The sequence below is a fragment of the Oncorhynchus kisutch genome, linkage group LG29 (genome assembly GCF_002021735.2).
Source record: "Oncorhynchus kisutch isolate 150728-3 linkage group LG29, Okis_V2, whole genome shotgun sequence".
Lineage (NCBI taxonomy): Eukaryota > Metazoa > Chordata > Actinopteri > Salmoniformes > Salmonidae > Oncorhynchus > Oncorhynchus kisutch.
In genome coordinates, this window is record NC_034202.2 from 19,655,210 (window position 1) to 19,673,522 (window position 18,313).

Consider the following 18,313-nt stretch of genomic DNA (forward strand, 5'->3'; position numbering starts at 1 on the left):
ACAATCACACTTCCACCAATACTGTGAAGTAAAAACACAGGACATTGTGTTGCAAATTGCTTTGTATTTTAATGTTACATTGCACCACGGTTACAGGGAGGAACAAATGGAAGAGGGAAAATAAAGTGTACTTATTTACAAAGGAGCAAAATTAGTCTAAAAAATTTTTGAGGCGGCTCGGATCCAACAAAAGTAGTGGCATGATTTTTATGGGAAGAATAAAACAAGGACTCAACATCGAAATAAAGGCAACTTGTGGTTGATGGCATCGCAGTCAGACAGGGCAAAGGTACATTTAACTGAAATCATTATTTCAATGACAAGTAGAAAAGAAACACGTCTTGGTCACCCCCTGACTACACAGTGAGATTTCATTGGTTTGTTAAGTAGTAAATCAAATTGATGCATGTCCTCAGATCCATCTAGTTTAGTTGGAGACAGTGTTCAGTATTTGTAAGGCCATACTGCTCTGTTTATAGTTTGGCTTTCAGTAGAATTACAAAGTAATTCCACATAGTGTTAAGGCACTTTATTCAGACGCAAAATGTTTCCAGGTGGTCTTCTTTCCTCTATGGTGCAATACTGACAGTCACATCTTTACCATTCACATCAGAGATCGGCAGCAAGCTAAGGGGAAAAAGGTAGAGACAATGTGCACTTCCCATTGTAAACCACGACAGTAACGGAAAGAATGTGACATGCGTTTTGTCTATAGTGTCATAATTGATGCAGAATTGGGCCCAGGCCTCCATAGTTAAGGGAAACTAACTTCTGAATTTTGATTCTGAACACAGTAACCAGTCTTTAGTGTTCTCCGACCTCCTGTAAAGCTGAATAAAGTCTTCCTCTGAGGTGTGCGTCATGCTTTAACCATCCAGTGGCACTGTAACATGTCCTGCCCTCAACCTCAGCACGACCCCGGTAGAGGAAACACAGAATGGAACATTACATGCAGGGGGGGGGGGGGGGGGGGGGTTCAGCTTTTTATCCCAGTCAATGTGGCCTCTCTGCTACCTCTGAACGATGTCACTGATCTCTTTGACAGACAAGAGCAGCTTGCTGAAGTCCTGCTGCGCTCCGCTGGCGCCCCCGGTGGAAGCAGGGCAGATCTGCAGCTCACGCAGACTGCTCTCCAGCTTGTTGATTGCCTCACGGAAGGCAAACTTGTTCCTCATCTGCTGGATGGAGTCCACGTAGCTGACGCAGTACTTGGACAGGTTCTTGCCCGCCTCCAGCACGGCGCTGTGGCTGCCCGTCTGCTCAGAGTTGTGTCCGATGGCGGTGCGCAGCAGCTCCGTGCCCTCCAGGACCATCTCCCTGGTGATGGCAGAGTTGGGCTGGCGCTCTGGGGGCGCACGTGTCTTCCTCAGGGAGCGGCGGGTGTTCATCAAGGGGATAAAGGCTGTGGGAGAGGCCTGGTCTCCTGGGGAGTTGAGGGAGGAGAAGCCCAGGGGGCTGGAGGTAGAGCCAGACACTGAAGAGGAGGGGGTCTTTAATGGCTGTGGTTTGGAGGAAGTGGTGTTGAGGTTGAGTTTCTTGTGGGCCTCCAGGGGAGAGCGGACTTGGTCACTGAAGCTAGATGGGTAGTGGGGGTCTGAGGCCTTGGCTTTGGCATCTGTGGGTGAGGGGAGCTCGTGGGTGGGGCTGCGGGAGATCTTGGCACTGGGGGGTGGAGGGGGAGCAGGTTTGGTCTTCTGGAACTTGCCTCTCTCCCTGGGGCCGGAGGAGTCCAGGTTGGGTTTGTGGCGGCGGGCCCTGCACTCATCCCCGGCTGCCCCCAAAGCAGGGAACACGTTGGGCTTGAGCAGCTCGGCCTGCAGGGCGCTGGTCTTGGAGCTGTCCACCCCCAATCCTAGAAGCCTTCTGCCAAGCTTGGGCGTCAGGAGGCTGGGCTCAGCGTCCTTAAACACCTCGTCTGACATGTCCTCTGTCTTCTTGGGCAGGCGGGGCGGGGGGGTCAGGGTGCCCATGCGAGGGGCGCTGATCTCTGGCTTCTCGTTGGCCCTCTTGCGTGGCAGGGCGGGCTTGCTCCTAAAGGTGCCCGAGTCAAAGTGGCCTTTATGCAGGTCGCGTGGCAGCGTGACTGACTTCCACTCAGTGCGCTCTGAGCCCGGGGGCATGCTAGAGGCCGAGGAGGAGCGCAGGAAACGCTTGGAGTTAGAGACTATATCCTCCTCATTGGGTGTTTTACCCACTACACTGGGCACCACCGGCGTACCTTTCTTCCTGGCATGATGCGGGGGGAACAGGGGGCCTGGGTAGGTGGGGCCCCCGTTGGTAATACCCCCTACCCCATTGTTGTTAGCACTCGGGAACTTGCTGGGGTCGATGGTATGTGTAACACTGAAGGCTGAAGAGACGTTGTTGAAGTCGTCTCGGGGGTCGGGCGCTAGCCCCAGTCTCTCCGCGTGTCCGTCCATGTCCCTGAAAGAGCTGCTGCGTTTGGGCGGGGCGGGCGCAGTCTTCTTCTTCTTCTTGATGAGGTTGAAAAGGCTGTTGCGGGACTTGTCCTTGTCTTTGGGCAGGAGGCGGTCGTCCTCGTTCAGGTTGCTGTCCAGGAACGGACGCTCTTTCCTTGGGAGCATGGGGGACACAGCCACCTCCGGCTCCACGGCGTCTGGGTGAACACACAGATATGCAAATCATCAGTTTGGAAGACACTGTAGCATTGAAAATGTAGTAGAACATTGTCCCAATGGCATCGGTTTAAATATGGGTTCCATCCATTTAGGGTGCAGTGTATTCGGACGAGGGGTAGATAAGTCTCACCAGGGCTGTCTCCGTCTCTGTCCACATTCCTACGGAGGGTCCTGGTCTTGGTGGGCAGCTGTGGAGCCTGTTGGATGGGGCCCAGTGTCACCTTCTTCCCTTTCTTCCCCAGCTCCTTCTCCACCTCTGTCACATGATACACAAACAAGCATCAGAGACTGTTTTAACCTACTACTTACTCTGATGTACAGCAACTGGAAAACATATGGTAATGACCCAAATCTCTCGGTCCGATCTTTTTGCAACAAGCACAAAACCTACAGCTAATGCCTCAAATTAAAGTTGTAGTTGCTGTCTTAAATTCAGCTATAACGTGTGTAATTGTGACAGGAGACAGGTGTTCTCACCATCAGAGATGCTGGATTCCTGAAACATGGTCTCAAAGGCCTGGTGGGTCTCTGCAAAGGAGGGCCGTTCCGCAGGGTTCCACTTCCAGCCTGGGAGAGGAGAGAACAGGAAATTGGTAATGTCTAGAAGGGATACAGCGATTGTTAAATTAAGTCAAAATATATATATTTTTGTTGCATTTTAACTAACCCCAACCTGTTGCATAAATTCTCCTCACCTATGAAAAGTCCATTTTACAAAAGCTGTATCCCTTCAAGACAAATCCCAGGAAAGGAGGTTTGGTACTGGTCAATAATTTAATTCCCGTAGACATTACACAACAAACATTACACAAACAAAAAAATGAAGTACTGACTGGCTCAGCCAGGTTGTGCTAATCAGCCATTATCCGATGTAAACCGAGTGAACAAAACATTACGAACACCTTCCTAATATTGAGTTGCACTGCACCCCATTTTGCAGTGGATTTAACAAGTGACATCAATAAGGGATCATAGCTTTCACCTGGTCAATCTATATGGAAAGAGCAGGTGGTCCTAATGTTTTGTACACTCAGTGTATGCATACTCACAGGCCCTCATGAGCTGGTAGACCTTCTCTGGGCAGCCCTCCGGCCGGTCCATGCGGTAGTCCTTCTCTAGGAGCTCATACACCTGGGAGAGGTCTATGCCAGGGTACGGAGACATCCCATAGGTGGCGATCTCCCATAGCAACACTCCAAACGCTGGGAGTTTGGGATGAAGTACAGAGATGAGTCGATTTTCATGCAAAAACAGGACTATTCATGACATTGTAATCGTAAACACTGAATAAAAATATAAAACAACAATTTGCACGATTTTACTGAGTTACAGTTCATAGAAGGAAATCAGTCAATTGAAATGAATGAATTAGGGCTAGAGTTGATCACGCTGTTGATTGTGGCCTGTTGTCCCACTCCTCTTCAATGGCTGTGCGAAGTTGCTGAATATTGCCAGGAACACGCTGTCATACACGTCGATCATCCTAGACATGCTCAATGGGTGACATGACTGGTGAGTAATGCAGGCCTTGGAAGAACTGGGACATTTTCAGCTTCCGGGAATTGTGTACAGATCCTTGCAACATGGGGCCGTACATCATCATGCTGAAATGGCGGAGGATGAATGGCACGAGAATGGGCCTTAGGATCTCGTCAAGGTATCTGCATTCATAAATTGCCATCGATAAAATGCAATTATGTTGACTGTCTGTAGCTTAATGCCTGCCCTTACCATATGGAGCACTCTGATCATGTTGACATCAGCGAACCGCTCACCCACACAAGCCGTCTGTCGTCAGCCCGGTACAGTTGAAACCGGAATTCATCCATGAAGAGCACACGTGCTACTGTCCCATCAAAGGTGAGCATTTGCCCACTGAAGTCAGTTAACTACAGTCAGGTGAAGACCCTTGTGAGGACGACAAGCACGCAGTTGAGCTTCCCTGAGACGGCTTGTGATAGTTTGTGCAGAAATGTTTTGGTTGTGCAAACCCAGTTTCATCAGCTGTCTGGGTGGATGGTCTCAGACGATCCCAGAGGTGAAGAAGTCGAATGTGGAGGTCCTGGGCTTGCATGGTTACACGTGGTCTGTGGTTGTGAGGCCGGTTGGATGTACTGCCAAATTCTCTAAGATGCCGTGTGAGGCGGCTTATGGAAGAGAAATGAACATGAAATTCTCTGGCAACAGTTCGGGTGGACATTCCTGCAGTCAGCATGCCAATTGAACGCTCCCTCAAAACATCTGTGGCATTGTGTTGTGTGACAAAACTGCACATTTTGGTTCCATTTTATTGTCCCCAGCACAATGTGCACCTGTGTATTGATCATGCTATTTAATTTTAGAGAAAAGCTTTTTGTGCGTATGGAACATTTATGGAATCTTCACTTTACATGTTGCATTTATATTTTTGTTCAGTATAAAAGTCATTCTAAATACAGTTGTCGCATCTCCAAACTCACCCCAGACGTCAGATTTGATGGAGAACTTGTTGTAGGCCAGGCTCTCCGGGGCAGTCCACTTGATGGGGAACTTGGCCCCAGCGTGGGCCGTGTACGTGTCCCCCGTCATCAGCCTGCTCAGCCCAAAGTCAGCCACCTTCACAAGGTGGTTCTCCCCTACCAGACAGTTACGGGCTGCTAGGTCCCTGGAGCAAAGAGAACATGGCGTCAAAGGCAGCACTAGGTTTTTATTTTGGATGGCAATCTCTTCTAATATCCATGTCTTGAAGTGTTGGCGTTGCGTGCACACTTGAGCAAGCAGGGGAGTCTCGACAAGCTTGAAAATTGACGGCAGGACATAAATCATATCACCTTCTAGACCATCATAAAACATGCTGGGGCAAAGTCAATCTGACAGCAATAGCACACATACAGTGTATTCGGAAAGTATTCAGACCCCTTTACTTTCCCCACTTTGTTATGTTACAGCCTTATTCTAAAAATCCCATAAAGACTAAGTGAAAACAGGTTTTTAGAAATGTTTGCAAATTAACAATAAAAAAAAAATATATATATATATCTTAATTACCTAAGTATTCAGACCCTTTGCTATGAGACTAGAAATTGAGCTCAGGCGCATCCTGTTTCTATTGATTATCCTTGATGTTTCTACAACTTAATTGGAGTGCACCTGAGGTAAATTCAATTGGTTGGACATGTCCCACAGTGGACAGTGCATGTCTGAGCAAAAACAAGCCATGAAGTTAAAGGAATTGTCCGTAGAGCTCCGAGACAGGATTGTGTCGAGGCACAGATCTGGGGAATGGTACCAAAAAATGTCTCAGCATTGAAGGTCCCCAAGAACACAGTGGCCCCCATACTTCTTAAAAAGGAAGAAATTTGGAACCACCAAGACTCTTCCTAGAGCTGGCCGCCCAGCCAAACTGAGCAATCAGGGGAGAAGGGCCTTGGTCAGGGAGGTGACCAAGAACCCGATGGTCACTCTGACAGAGCTCCAGAGTTCCTCTGTAGAGATGGGAGAACCTTCCAGAAGGACAATCTCTGCAGCACTCCACCAATCAGGCCTTTATGGTAGAGTGGCCAGATGGAAGCCACTCCTCAGTAAAAGGCACATGCCTGCTTGGAGTTTGCCAAAAGGCACCTGAAGACTCTCAGACCATGAGAAAATAGATTCTCTGGTCTGATGAAACCAATATTCAACTCTTTGGCCTTAATGACAAGCATCACCTCTTGAGGAAACCTGGCACCATGCCTACGGTGAAGCGTGTTGGCAGCATCATGCTGTGGGGATATTTTTTAGCAGTAGGGACTGGGAGACTAGTCAGGGTTAAGGGAAAGATGAACGGCGCAAAGTACAGAGAGATCCTTGATAAAAACTTGCTCCAGAAAGCTCAGGACCTCAAGACGGGAGAATGTTCACCTTCCAACAGAACAACGACCCTAAGCACACAGCTAAGACAACGCAGGAGTGGCTTCGGGACAAGTCTCTGAATGTCCTTGAGTGGCCCAGGCTGAGCCCACTTGAACCTGATCAAACATCTCTGGAGAGACCTGAAAATAGCCATGCAGCGACGCTCCCCATCCAACCTGACAGAGCTTGAGAGGATCTGCAGAGAAGAATGGAAGAAACTCCCCAAATACAGGTGTGCCAAGCATGTAGCGTCATACCCAAGAAGACTTGATGCTGTAATCGCTGCCAAAGGTGCTTCAACAAAGTACTGAGTAAAGGGTCTGAATACTTATGGAAATGTTATCAGAAAGAAAAAAATTACAACCAAAAACAACTGATTTTTCTTTGTCATTATGGGTTATTATAGGTTATTATGGGTTAGTGTGTGTAGATTGATGAGGGGTAAAAAAAACAAACAATTTAATCCATTTTAGAACAAGGTTGTAATGTAAGAAAATTTGGGAAAAGTCAAGGGGTCTGAATACTTTCCAAATACACTGTCTAATATCTTTGTCTGGGGGAGAAGAGGACAGGTGATGAAAGAGTGAAGCAGGAAAGATGAGTGATGGGTAAGAAATGGGAAGAGAGAGAATGTCATGTCTCACCTGTGGATGAAGTTCTTCCTCTCCAGGTACTCCATGGCGGAGGAGATCTGCGTGGCCATGTAGAGCAGCACCACAGCGTTCACCTCCTCCCTGTTACACTCCCTCAGGTAGTCCAGCAGGTTGCCATGGGTCATGAACTCTGTGATGATGTAGAACGGGGGTTCCCGCGTGCACACGCCTGGCAGAGAGACGACATTAGAGTACAGCACTGACAATGGCAGTACAGAGTGGCTTTTCAGGAAGAGACATTTATAGGACATCTGCAACTGAAAAGTGTTGTCCCACAGTAACTCACCCAGTAGCTGTACCAGGTTGGGGTGTTTGATCTCCTTCATGACAGCAGCCTCCTTTAGGAACTCCTCCACCTCCATGGTGTCCTCCTGAGTGGGTGAAAACAGGACTAGATGGTCAACCACACACATCAGGAGAAAATACATTGAAACGGATAGCTACATCTAGACTATAGGCCATCGTGACATGTTCCCAACATGGAACTACCTCTAGAAGCTTTCCAATAAGAATGTTTGCTCAGGAGATGTCTCGGTTCTACACCTACGTGGTACTCAGCACAGTTACCAGGCTCAGATCCCATCATCTGAAACGCCACTCTTATCCTTCAACTGCCTAACTAATATTTCAGCAGCTAACAGACAATATTGTCTTTAACTCATTCTGATGGTCCAATCTCACTCCCTGAACTCCCAACAAACTCCAGAGACAAGTCCCGTCTCCCTGCGTACCTTGAGGGTCTTGACGGCCACGGTGAGGCTGTACTTCTTCCAGATCCCCTCGTAGACCTCTCCATACTGCCCTCCTCCCAGTTTGTGCTTCATGGTGATGTCGGTACGCTCCATCTCCCACTTGTCATAGTTGGGTGACACGCCGTAGATGGTGGGCTTGTTGCGTTTGGGCGCTGGGTAGTGCAGCGTGGTGATGAGGCCGTCAGCCACCGTGGAGTGGTGGTGCACCAGCTCTGCCAGGGTGTTGAAACGACTCTCAGATGACACGTATAGCTGGAGAGAGGGATACGCCGTTTTGAGTTTACATTGTATGACTGTTTAGCCAATAACAGTGAGGAGATTCAGAAACACCAGAGTTGTGGTTTTAATTCCAGCTCAAGTTACTTAGGTCACTGTAAATTAAAGTGTCTGATAAATTAACATCTTATTATCATATGCTGCAGCAAGTATCATATGAACAAGTAGATATATTCTTCTGTAAAAATGAAGCAACTGAACTGGCTGGATAATATGTAGAATAGCAGCAGCACTCTCAAAAAGCACTGAGAGCACTTCCCAACTGCACACAATCTCTGGTGAGGGATCTTGGTCAAAGCTGACTGGACACAGTCTTTTCCATTGTCCATGTCTTACATAAGACCTCAGTCCCAGATCCTGTGGTCAGTGTGCTATGCATGGCCTGTTCCACTCTGGAAACATTTTATAGTAGTCTGCACATCTTCACAAATTTATAATTTTTTATAGTTTAACAGAATGTAATTGGATATAATGTATGTAGGTACTGACTCAGTAGACAGTGAATGAAAAACCTGAAGAGAACAGCATCCGAAGGTCTTGAACAATGAAGAGACTCTCTCACATTTAGCCTAAAGCTCCAGCTTGACCACTTACGTAAGCAGGGCCTGTCTCTCAGGAACAATCATCCCAGCAGGGGATCCATTTCATTAACACAGGAATCTGGGCTGATCAGAATACTGTTCATCACTCAATTTGTGTTGTGTGGGGTGATATGAGGAGTGTTCCACAGACAAGAGAAGTGAGGTACAGATATTGGAAAAGTCTGCATTCCAGACGGCTGAATATAAGCACAGTGGGAGATAGTGGAACTGCAGGGGGTAGGGAGGGTGGGAGATTGAAAGTCTGTGTGTGCATGTGTTAAAGTCTGTGTGTGCATGTGTTAAAGTATGTGTGTGTGTGTGTTATATATATATATGCTGGTCTGTCCTTATCTGGTGGCTGCTGATCCTCTTGCTCACCTCTGTGCAGTGAGGAATGCTGGGATGCTGCGGTCAAGAGTGGGGAGAAGACTGCGGACAGATTATCCTAATGTTCATATAAGGCTTCTTTCCTCAAGACCACTTATAAGGGTTGGTGTAGCACACAAGCAGGGTGTGTCCTAGTCATATACGACCTCCTTTCCTTCAAGCCCCCGTCGAATTGAGGTAGAAAATACGTGAGAGGATAGGCTTCTACAATGAAAGATGATAATTATGATGATCGAGGTGAAAATATACTTGGTTGATACTGCACTATTGGGAGCTTATTTTTCCCACTCCCTGCATCTTTCCTGGATTTGGTCCCCAGCATCTTTCTGGTACCTGTTGAGGTCAGAGGTCAGTGGTCATGAAGGAGAGGCCATTTTAGAGTGTTGGAACATAGGCCAATCAGCTCCAGACCTGCCATGTCCTCTCTAAATGAGCCTTTCCCAGAGGGGGTAGAATAAGCTGCTCTGTGGAGACCTCCACTAAAGCCCACTGACAGTCAGGCCACTTACAACTGCCGGGCCACTTACAACTGCCGGGCCACTTACAACTGCCGGGCCACTTACAACTGCCGGGCCACTTACAACTGCCGGGCCACTTACAACTGCCGGGCCACTTACAACTGCCGGGCCACTTACAACTGCCGGGCCACTTACAACTGCCGGGCCACTTACAACTGCCGGGCCACTTACAACTGCCGGGCCACTTACAACTGCTTACAAAAGCAGTGGCTGTTTAGGACTTGGGGACATAGTCTGTGGGGCTTCATTTCATATAAACATGTGCTATGGCGATGTGATATAATAGAGGTAGGATGTGTGTGTGTGTGTGTGTGTGTGTGTGTGTGTGTATCTTCACCTTCCCGTCAGAGGCTGTGTTGATCCTGTAGTGGTAGACGCGTCCCTCGTAGCGGAGTGAGATAGACCTCTGCCCGGGGCTGCTCTCGCTCTCCCTGACCAGGAAGCTGCCGTTGATACCAGAGCTGAGCAGGTACTCTGCTGCGTTGCGCGACACAGGCCCATGGTACCAGCTGTGCTTCTCCAGGCTGTTGACCGGGGTGATGTAGTTACTGGGCACCCAGCCCTGGCCGTGGTTGGTCTGCGCCTCGCACCACTCCCCATTATGGTTATAACCCAAAACTCGCAGCTTCTCTCCTGCACGGGGGACATGCCATTAGGGTGAAAGCAGGGGAAACTACAGGGGAAATCTACAGTGAGTATGGTAGGTGGTTTACATAGACACCACGCCAAGTACGCCTATATTTCAACTGGTTACAGGATAAACTTCACATGTAAAAGAGACTTGCTATAGAAAGGTTGCTTGCTATAAGTTACTAGTATAGTGACTATGTTCTGTATAAAGGTTCTACATTATACACAATTGAGGCTACGCTTGCAAGGAGACTGTGCTAACGGTTTTTCCATTGGAGTCATAGAGAAACATGAAAGTGTTAGTCTGAGGTGACACTATGCCACATGCTCACTATTCTGAGACTGAGCCAGGCTGGTCAATCCTTGACTCAGGATTCCACTGTATCTAATACAATGTTTACTCAGATTGCGACACTGGGTTTATTTCCATTGGTCTTGAGGTTAGCTGGGTTGACATCATAGTCTGCCCCCGGTTTTAGACTTGAGTTTACATAGTGGCTCAGCATAAAACTACAATAATACTATTTTCAATAGCTGTTAATATACTTATTTCTAAACTTCATCTGGGACTGAATAACTTGGAAGAACTTCTCCATTTGGAGGCATGAATCTAACCCAACTCTTTTATTAAGAAGTAAGCTTATCCCCCAAATTATAAATGACATGACTACATAAATTAGATTTGTACCATGTTTTGTGCTGCTACCATGTTGGGCTGCTACCATGTTGGGCTGCTACCATGTTGGGCTGCTACCATGTTGGGCTGCTGCCATGTTGGGCTGCTGCCATGTTGTTGTCATGTTGTGTTACTACCAGAGGTGTGGACTTGAGTCTCATGACTTGGACAAGAGTCAGACTCGAGTCACAAATATGATGACTTGCAACTGGACTTTGACACCATGTGTTGCTTTCTCATGGCTACCCATGTATTTCCATGGAAAATAACACATTTGGAAAGTAATAAATATAGATATTTTTAAAAGTATTCATGATTTGCGTAAATGTAATATACTAACTATTACTCTTGTTAAAAATATTACATTTGGTGAAGAGCACATTATGACTTGTTCAGGACTCAAAACTCAAAGTTTAGGACTTGAGACTTGACTTGGTCCCACCTCTGGTTGCTGCCATGCTGTGTTGTCATGTGTTGCTGCCATGCTGTGTTGTCATGTGTTGCTGCCATGCTGTGTTGTCATGTGTTGCTGCCATGCTGTGTTGTCATGTGTTGCTGCCATGCTGTGTCATGTGTTGCTGCCATGCTGTGTCATGTGTTGCTGCCATGCTGTGTCATGTGTTGCTGCCATGCTGTGTCATGTGTTGCTGCCATGCTGTGTTATGTGTTGCTGCCATGCTGTGTTATGTGTTGCTGCCATGCTGTGTTATGTGTTGCTGCCATGCTGTGTTATGTGTTGCTGCCATGCTGTGTTATGTGTTGCTGCCATGCTGTGTTATGTGTTGCTGCCATGCTGTGTTATGTGTTGCTGCCATGCTGTGTTATGTGTTGCTGCCATGCTGTGTTATGTGTTGCTGCCATGCTGTGTTATGTGTTGCTGCCATGCTGTGTTATGTGTTGCTGCCATGCTGTGTTATGTGTTGCTGCCATGCTGTGTTATGTGTTGCTGCCATGCTGTGTTATGTGTTGCTGCCATGCTGTGTTATGTGTTGCTGCCATGCTGTGTTATGTGTTGCTGCCATGCTGTGTTATGTGTTGCTGCCATGCTGTGTTATGTGTTGCTGCCATGCTGTGTTATGTGTTGCTGCCATGCTGTGTTATGTGTTGCTGCCATGCTATGTTGCTGTCTTAGGTCTCTCTTATATATAAATATATATATATATATATATTTTATCCCAACCCCTGTCCCCACAGGAGGCCTTTTGCCAGGCCACTATTGTAAATAATAATTGGTTCTTAACTGACTTGCATAGTTAAATAAAGGTTAAATAAAAAATACCTTATTTCATATATTACATAACATTTTTGGGATCTGTATTTCCTGGTCCTTTAAAGTGAATCTCTACATCCCATCCTCCATCACACTCTCTCCTGCAACTGTTTTCCAACTGCTCCATTGGAAAGAACTCGTGTGTGAGCGGACAGCCAGGATGTGAGCGTCACAGGGAGAGATAGGGAACGGGACGCAAATATGTGGATTTCCAGTCAGATATGTCACCCTCTAAACCCTCCCCATCCCCCTGGGAGGACACTGTACCCATCTCAGCACAGTCAAAAGTTTAAGGAAAAGAAAAACAATCATGCTCACGCATACTGTGTGTCCTGTTTAACTGCTGCTGCTGAGGGCCGTATTGCACATTAACCCCATGACCAGTGACTGAGGCAGATCCCTGACCACAATATGCCCAGAGGGAGTATTTTCACAAAGCCTGATGCTCTCTGGGCTATGATGGACAGTTTTATTGTTAATCGTTTCAGAGCACAGAAACAGTTCTCTGACAGCTGTCTGGATGGAAAACGAATGGATTCTCACAGAGACAGACTCACAGCGCAGAGCTGGGTTCTGTTCCATTTCATGTCACGTCATAGTAGTGAAACTCAATTCCTGAATTGACAAGAATTTTAAGATATTGATCCCAACTCCCACCAAGAGAATCTCTCGTCTCCCCACATACACACACCATTTTCTTACCTTTAGTTATGCTGAGAGTGTTGTCCCCACTGGCCACAAAGTCATAAAGAGCAACAAACAAGTTGGGGTCATTCTCGCTGGGTCCGGCCAACAGGTTCTCTTTTGAGTTCCAGCGGGCCGCTTCGGTCAGACCCTGGGGCTCAAAGTCTGGTCTCTGGAGAGCTTCTGGAACACACAACAGACAGATCCGGTGTTAGAACATGTCTTTATCTATTAAACAAGTGGACTTTGGGGGAAAGAGAGAGATCTGGAGAGAGTCGATCAGATCCGTGTTAAATAAACCAACAACTAATCAGGCGAATATCCTTCCTATCACCTTGTCAAAGAAACGCAGCCTGGGTTCCAGTCTGTTTAGCTTTCATTCCACACCTGGTCACGCATAACGTCAAATCCATGAGGATTTGGCAAGAGAGCAGAAACAGACTTGCACCCATCAAATACCAACAGAGAACGCAGAAAAAACAATGTCAATGTGCTGGCATTTCAGAACAGGTATTGTCACTGCTTCAGTCTATTCCATGGACACACACATTCACACCTGTATGCGTTCTGTGTATTTAAAACAATATATACTCCAGAGAACCTCCCCACGTCACATCGAAGGAACATTTCCCCGAAAAAAGGTTTCATGGTTGCACCATTGTCCTGGACTGCACAGCTACTGTGATTTGACTATGGTATTAAAGGCAGCAACATTAAAATAGTTATTTAATGAAGTCCAATAACATAGTCCACCTCTCCACCACCTGTACGATTCATTTCCTGGAGTTCCAGGCTTTCCTTTAAATTTTAAGACTTTGTTTTCAATAACAAGACTCTCCAATAAGAGTTGGGCCATCATAGTTTTGTAGTGAGAGGGGAAATTCGAGCTGCGTTAAGCTTCCAATTAGGACTGGAATAACACCGTAAGAGATAATCGACACTTCAGCCACAGATTACGCTCATTATACTCAAATAATGTGACTCAGGGGGCTTTGGATGCTACGTCAAGGTTACCAGAACTGGAATGAGTTACGGGGAGGTGGAAATATAGAGAAGGAAAGAGAAAGGGAAAGAGATAGAAGACGGAATTTTTACTGAACCCCGGCTGGCCCACACAGTGAATTCATTTTGTGGCTCCTCTGTCAGCACACATCCACACCTTGCATCTCTCACAACACATGTCCTCAGCTCGGGCACTTGGACCAGAGAGAAGCATTTGATCATCTGCTGAGGCCATAGAGATACCCGAGAGAATGGACAAAAGCTATGAGTAAAATATTCAGTTCAAGAGAAAGGCATGCTGTGATATATTGAACCCTGGCAGAGCACGGATCCTTGACTGTTATGATTTTTATCTCAAATCAAAGTTTGTCATATGCACCGAATACAACAGATGTAGACCTTACAGTGAAATGCTTACTTACAAGCCCTTAGCCAACAATGCAGCTAAGAAAAATAAGTATTAAGTAAAAAAAAAAAAAAAAGTTACAAATAATTCAAGAGCAGCAGTAAAATAACAATAGTGAGGCTATATACAGGGGGTACTGGTACAGAGTCCATGTGCGAGGGCACAGGTTAGTCAAGGTAATATGTACATGTAGGTAAAGTTAAAGTGAATAAGCATAGATAATAAACAAAGAGTAGTGTAAAAGAGGGGGGGGGGGGCAATGCCAATAGGCTGAGTAGCTGTTCAGGAGTTTTATGGCTTGAGGAGTAGACGCTGTTAAGAAGTCTTTTGGACCAAGACTTGGCGCTCCGGTACCGGTGGCTGGAGTCTGACAATTTTTAGGGCCTTCCTCTGACACCGCCTGAGGTCCTGGATGGCAGGAAGCTTGGCTCCAGTGATGTACCACCTTGCGGTTGGAGGCTGAGCAGTTGCCATACCAGGCAGTGATGAAATCAGCTCTCGATGGTGCAGCTGTAGAACCTTTTGAGGATCTGAGGACCCATAACAGATCTTTTCAGTCTCCCGAGGGGGAATAGGCTGTGTCGTGCCCTCTTCACGACTGTCTTGGTGTGTTTGGACCATGATGGTTTGTTGTTGATGTGGACACCAAGGAACTTGAAGCTCTCAACCTGCTCTACTACAGCCCTGTCGATGAGAATAGGGGCGTGCTCGGCCCTCCTTTTCCTGTAGTCCACAATCCTCTCCTTTGTCTTGATCACTTTGAGGGAGAGGTTGTTGTCCTGGCACCACACGGCTAGGTCTCTGACCTCCTCCCTATTGGCGGTCTCATTGTTGTCGGTGATCAGGCCTACCATTGTTGTGTCATCGGCAAACTTAAATGGTGGTGTTGGAGTCGTGCCTGGCCATGCAGTCATGAGTGAACAGGGAGACAGAAGGGGACTGACTACACACCCTTGAGGAGCCCCTGTGTTGAGGATCAGCGTGGCAGATGTGTTGTTGCCTACCCTTACCACCTGGGGGCGGCCTGTCAGGAAGTTCAGGATCCAGTTGAAGAGGGAGGTGTTTAGTCCCAGGGCCCTTAACTTAGTGATAAGCTTTGTGGGCACTACGGTGTTGAACGCTGAGATGTAGTCAATGAATAACAATTTCACATAGGTGTTCCTTTTATCAAGGTGGGAAAGGGCATAGTGGAGTGCAATAGAGATTGCAACATCTGTGGATCTGTTGGGGCGGTATGCAAATTGGAGTGGGTCTCGGGTTTCTGGGATAATGGTGTTGATGTGAGCCATGACCAGCCTTTCAAAGAACCTCATGGCTGCAGACGTGAGTGCTACTGGTCGGTATTCATTTAAGCAGGTTACCTTAGTGTTCTTGGACACAATGGTGGTCTGCTTGAAACATGTTGGTATTACAGACTCAGTCAGGCAGGGACAGGTTGAAAATGTCAGTGAAGACACATGCCAGTTGGTCAGCGCATGCTCGGAGTATACATCCTGGTAATCCGTCTGGCCTTGCGGCCTTGTGAATATTGACCTGTTTAAAAGTTCTTACTCACATCGGCTATGGAGAGCGTGATCACACCGTCGTCTAGAACAGCTGATGCTCTCGTGCATGTTTCAGTGTTACTTGCCTCGAAGCGATCATAAGTAATTTAGCTTGTCTGGTAGGCTCGTGTCACTGGGCAGCTCGCAGCAGTGCTTCCCTTTGTAGTCTGTGATAGATTGCAAGCTCTGCCACATCTGACGAGCGTCGGAGCCAGTGTTGTACGATTCAATCTTAGTCCTGTATTGACGCTTTACCTGATTGATGGTACGTCGGAGGGCATAGCAGGATTTCTAATAAGCTTCCGGGTTAGAGTCTCGCTCCTTGAAAGCGGCAGCTCGACCCTTTAGCTCAGTGTGGATGTTGCCTGTGATCCATAGCTTCTGCTTGGGGTATGTAGAAGAGGTCGACCGATTATGATTGTTCAACGCCGGTACCGATACCGATTATTGGAGGACCAAAAAAGCCGAAACCGATTAAATCGGCAGATTTAAAAATATATGTATTTGTAACAATGACAATTACAACAATACTGAATTAACACTTATTTTAACTTAATACATCAATAAAATCAATTTAGCCTCAAGTAGATAAAAAAACAAAATATACATATATATATATATATCGGAAATCGTTTTTTTTGGGCGCCGATTTGCCCATTTAAAAAAAAAAATATATATATATATATATATATATATATATATACACACATATATATATATACACACACACACACACAGTGGGGCAAAAAAGTATTTAGTCAGCCACCAATTGTGCAAGTTCCCACTTCAAAAGATGAGAGAGGCCTGTAATTTTCATCATAAGTACACTTCAACTATGACAGACAAAATGAGAAAAAAAATCCAGAAAATCACATTGTAGGATTTTTAATGAATTTATTTGCAAATTATGGTGGAAAATAAGTATTTGGTCACCTACAAACAAGCAAGATTTCTGGCTCTCACAGACCTGTAACTTCTTCTTTAAGAGGCTCCTCTGTCCTCCACTCATTACCTGTATTAATGGCACCTGTTTGAACTTGTTATCAGTATAAAAGAAACCTGTCCACAACCTCAAACAGTCACACTCCAAACTCCACTATGGCCAAGACCAAATAGCTGTCAAAGGACACCAGAAACAAAATTGTAGACCTGCACCAGGCTGGGAAGACTGAATCTGCAATAGGTAAGCAGCTTGGTTTGAAGAAATCAACTGTGGGAGCAATTATTAGGAAATGGAAGACATACAAGACCACTGATAATCTCCCTCGATCTGGGGCTCCACGCAAGATCTCACCCCGTGGGGTCAAAATGATAACAAGAACGGTGAGCAAAAATCCCAGAACCACACGGGGGGACCTAGTGAATGACCTGCAGAGAGTTGGGACCAAAGTAACAAAGCCTACCATCAGTAACACGCTATGCCGCCAGGGACTCAAATCCTGCAGTGCCAGACGTGTCCCCCTGCTTAAGCCAGTATATGTCCAGGCCCATCTGAAGTTTGCTAGGGAGCATTTGGATGATCCAGAAGAAGATTGGGAGAATGTCATATGGTCAGATGAAACCAAAATATAACTTTTTGGTAAAAACTCAACTCGTCTAGTTTGGAGGACAAAGAATGCTGAGTTGCATCCAAACACCACCATACCTACTGTGAAGCATGGGGGTGGAAACATCATGCTTTGGGGCTGTTTTTCTGCAAAGGGACCAGGACGACTGATCCGTGTAAAGGAAAGAATGAATGGGGCCATGTATCGTGAGATTTTGAGTGAAAACCTCCGTCCATCAGCAAGGGCATTGAAGATGAAACGTGGCTGGGTCTTTCAGCATGACAATGATCCCAAACACACCACCCGGGCAACGAAGGGGTGGCTTCATAAGAAGCATTTCAAGGTCCTGGAGTGGCCTAGCCAGTCTCCAGATCTCAACCCCATAGAACATCTTTGGAGGGAGTTGAAAGTCCTTGTTGCCCAGCAACAGCCCCAAAACATCACTGCTCTAGAGTAGATCTGCATGGAGGAATGGGTCAAAATACCAGCAACAGTGTGTGAAAACATTTGACCTCTGTTATATACCCTTTGGTGGCAATGACAAAGTATTGAGATAAATAAGTATTTGGTCAATAACAAAAGTTTTCCACCATAATTTGCAAATAAATTCATAAAAAATCCTACAATGTGATTTTCAGATTTTTATTTCTCATTTTGTCTGTCATAGTTGAAGTGTACCTATGATGAAAATTACAGGCCTCATCTTTTTAAGTGGGAGAACTTGAACAATTGGTGGCTGACTAAATACTTTTTTGCCCCTGTGTGTGTGTGTGTGTGTGTGTGTGTGTGTGTGTGTGTGTATATATATATATATATATATATTTTTTTTTTTAATGGGCAAATCGGCGCCCAAAAAAAACGATTTCCGATTGTTACGA

General features: G+C 46.3%; 1 protein-coding gene across 2 annotated transcripts in view; it reads right to left on the minus strand.

Moving 5' to 3' along the window:
* Positions 1 to 49: 49 nt before the first annotated feature.
* The window catches only part of LOC109873830 (tyrosine-protein kinase ABL1-like), a 52,129-nt gene continuing 33,865 nt past the window's right edge, over positions 50 to 18,313 (minus strand). For both annotated transcript variants that reach the window (XM_020465551.2, XM_020465552.2), the window contains exons 2-11: positions 12,955 to 13,119; positions 10,014 to 10,309; positions 7,894 to 8,166; positions 7,449 to 7,533; positions 7,154 to 7,331; positions 5,099 to 5,283; positions 3,689 to 3,841; positions 3,117 to 3,206; positions 2,770 to 2,895; positions 50 to 2,617 (exon numbers count right to left, since the gene is read on the minus strand). In XM_020465551.2, the coding sequence (XP_020321140.1) occupies positions 1,011 to 2,617; positions 2,770 to 2,895; positions 3,117 to 3,206; positions 3,689 to 3,841; positions 5,099 to 5,283; positions 7,154 to 7,331; positions 7,449 to 7,533; positions 7,894 to 8,166; positions 10,014 to 10,309; positions 12,955 to 13,119 (3,158 nt within the window). In that variant the 3' untranslated portion in view covers positions 50 to 1,010. The remainder of the gene's footprint in view (positions 2,618 to 2,769; positions 2,896 to 3,116; positions 3,207 to 3,688; positions 3,842 to 5,098; positions 5,284 to 7,153; positions 7,332 to 7,448; positions 7,534 to 7,893; positions 8,167 to 10,013; positions 10,310 to 12,954; positions 13,120 to 18,313) is intronic.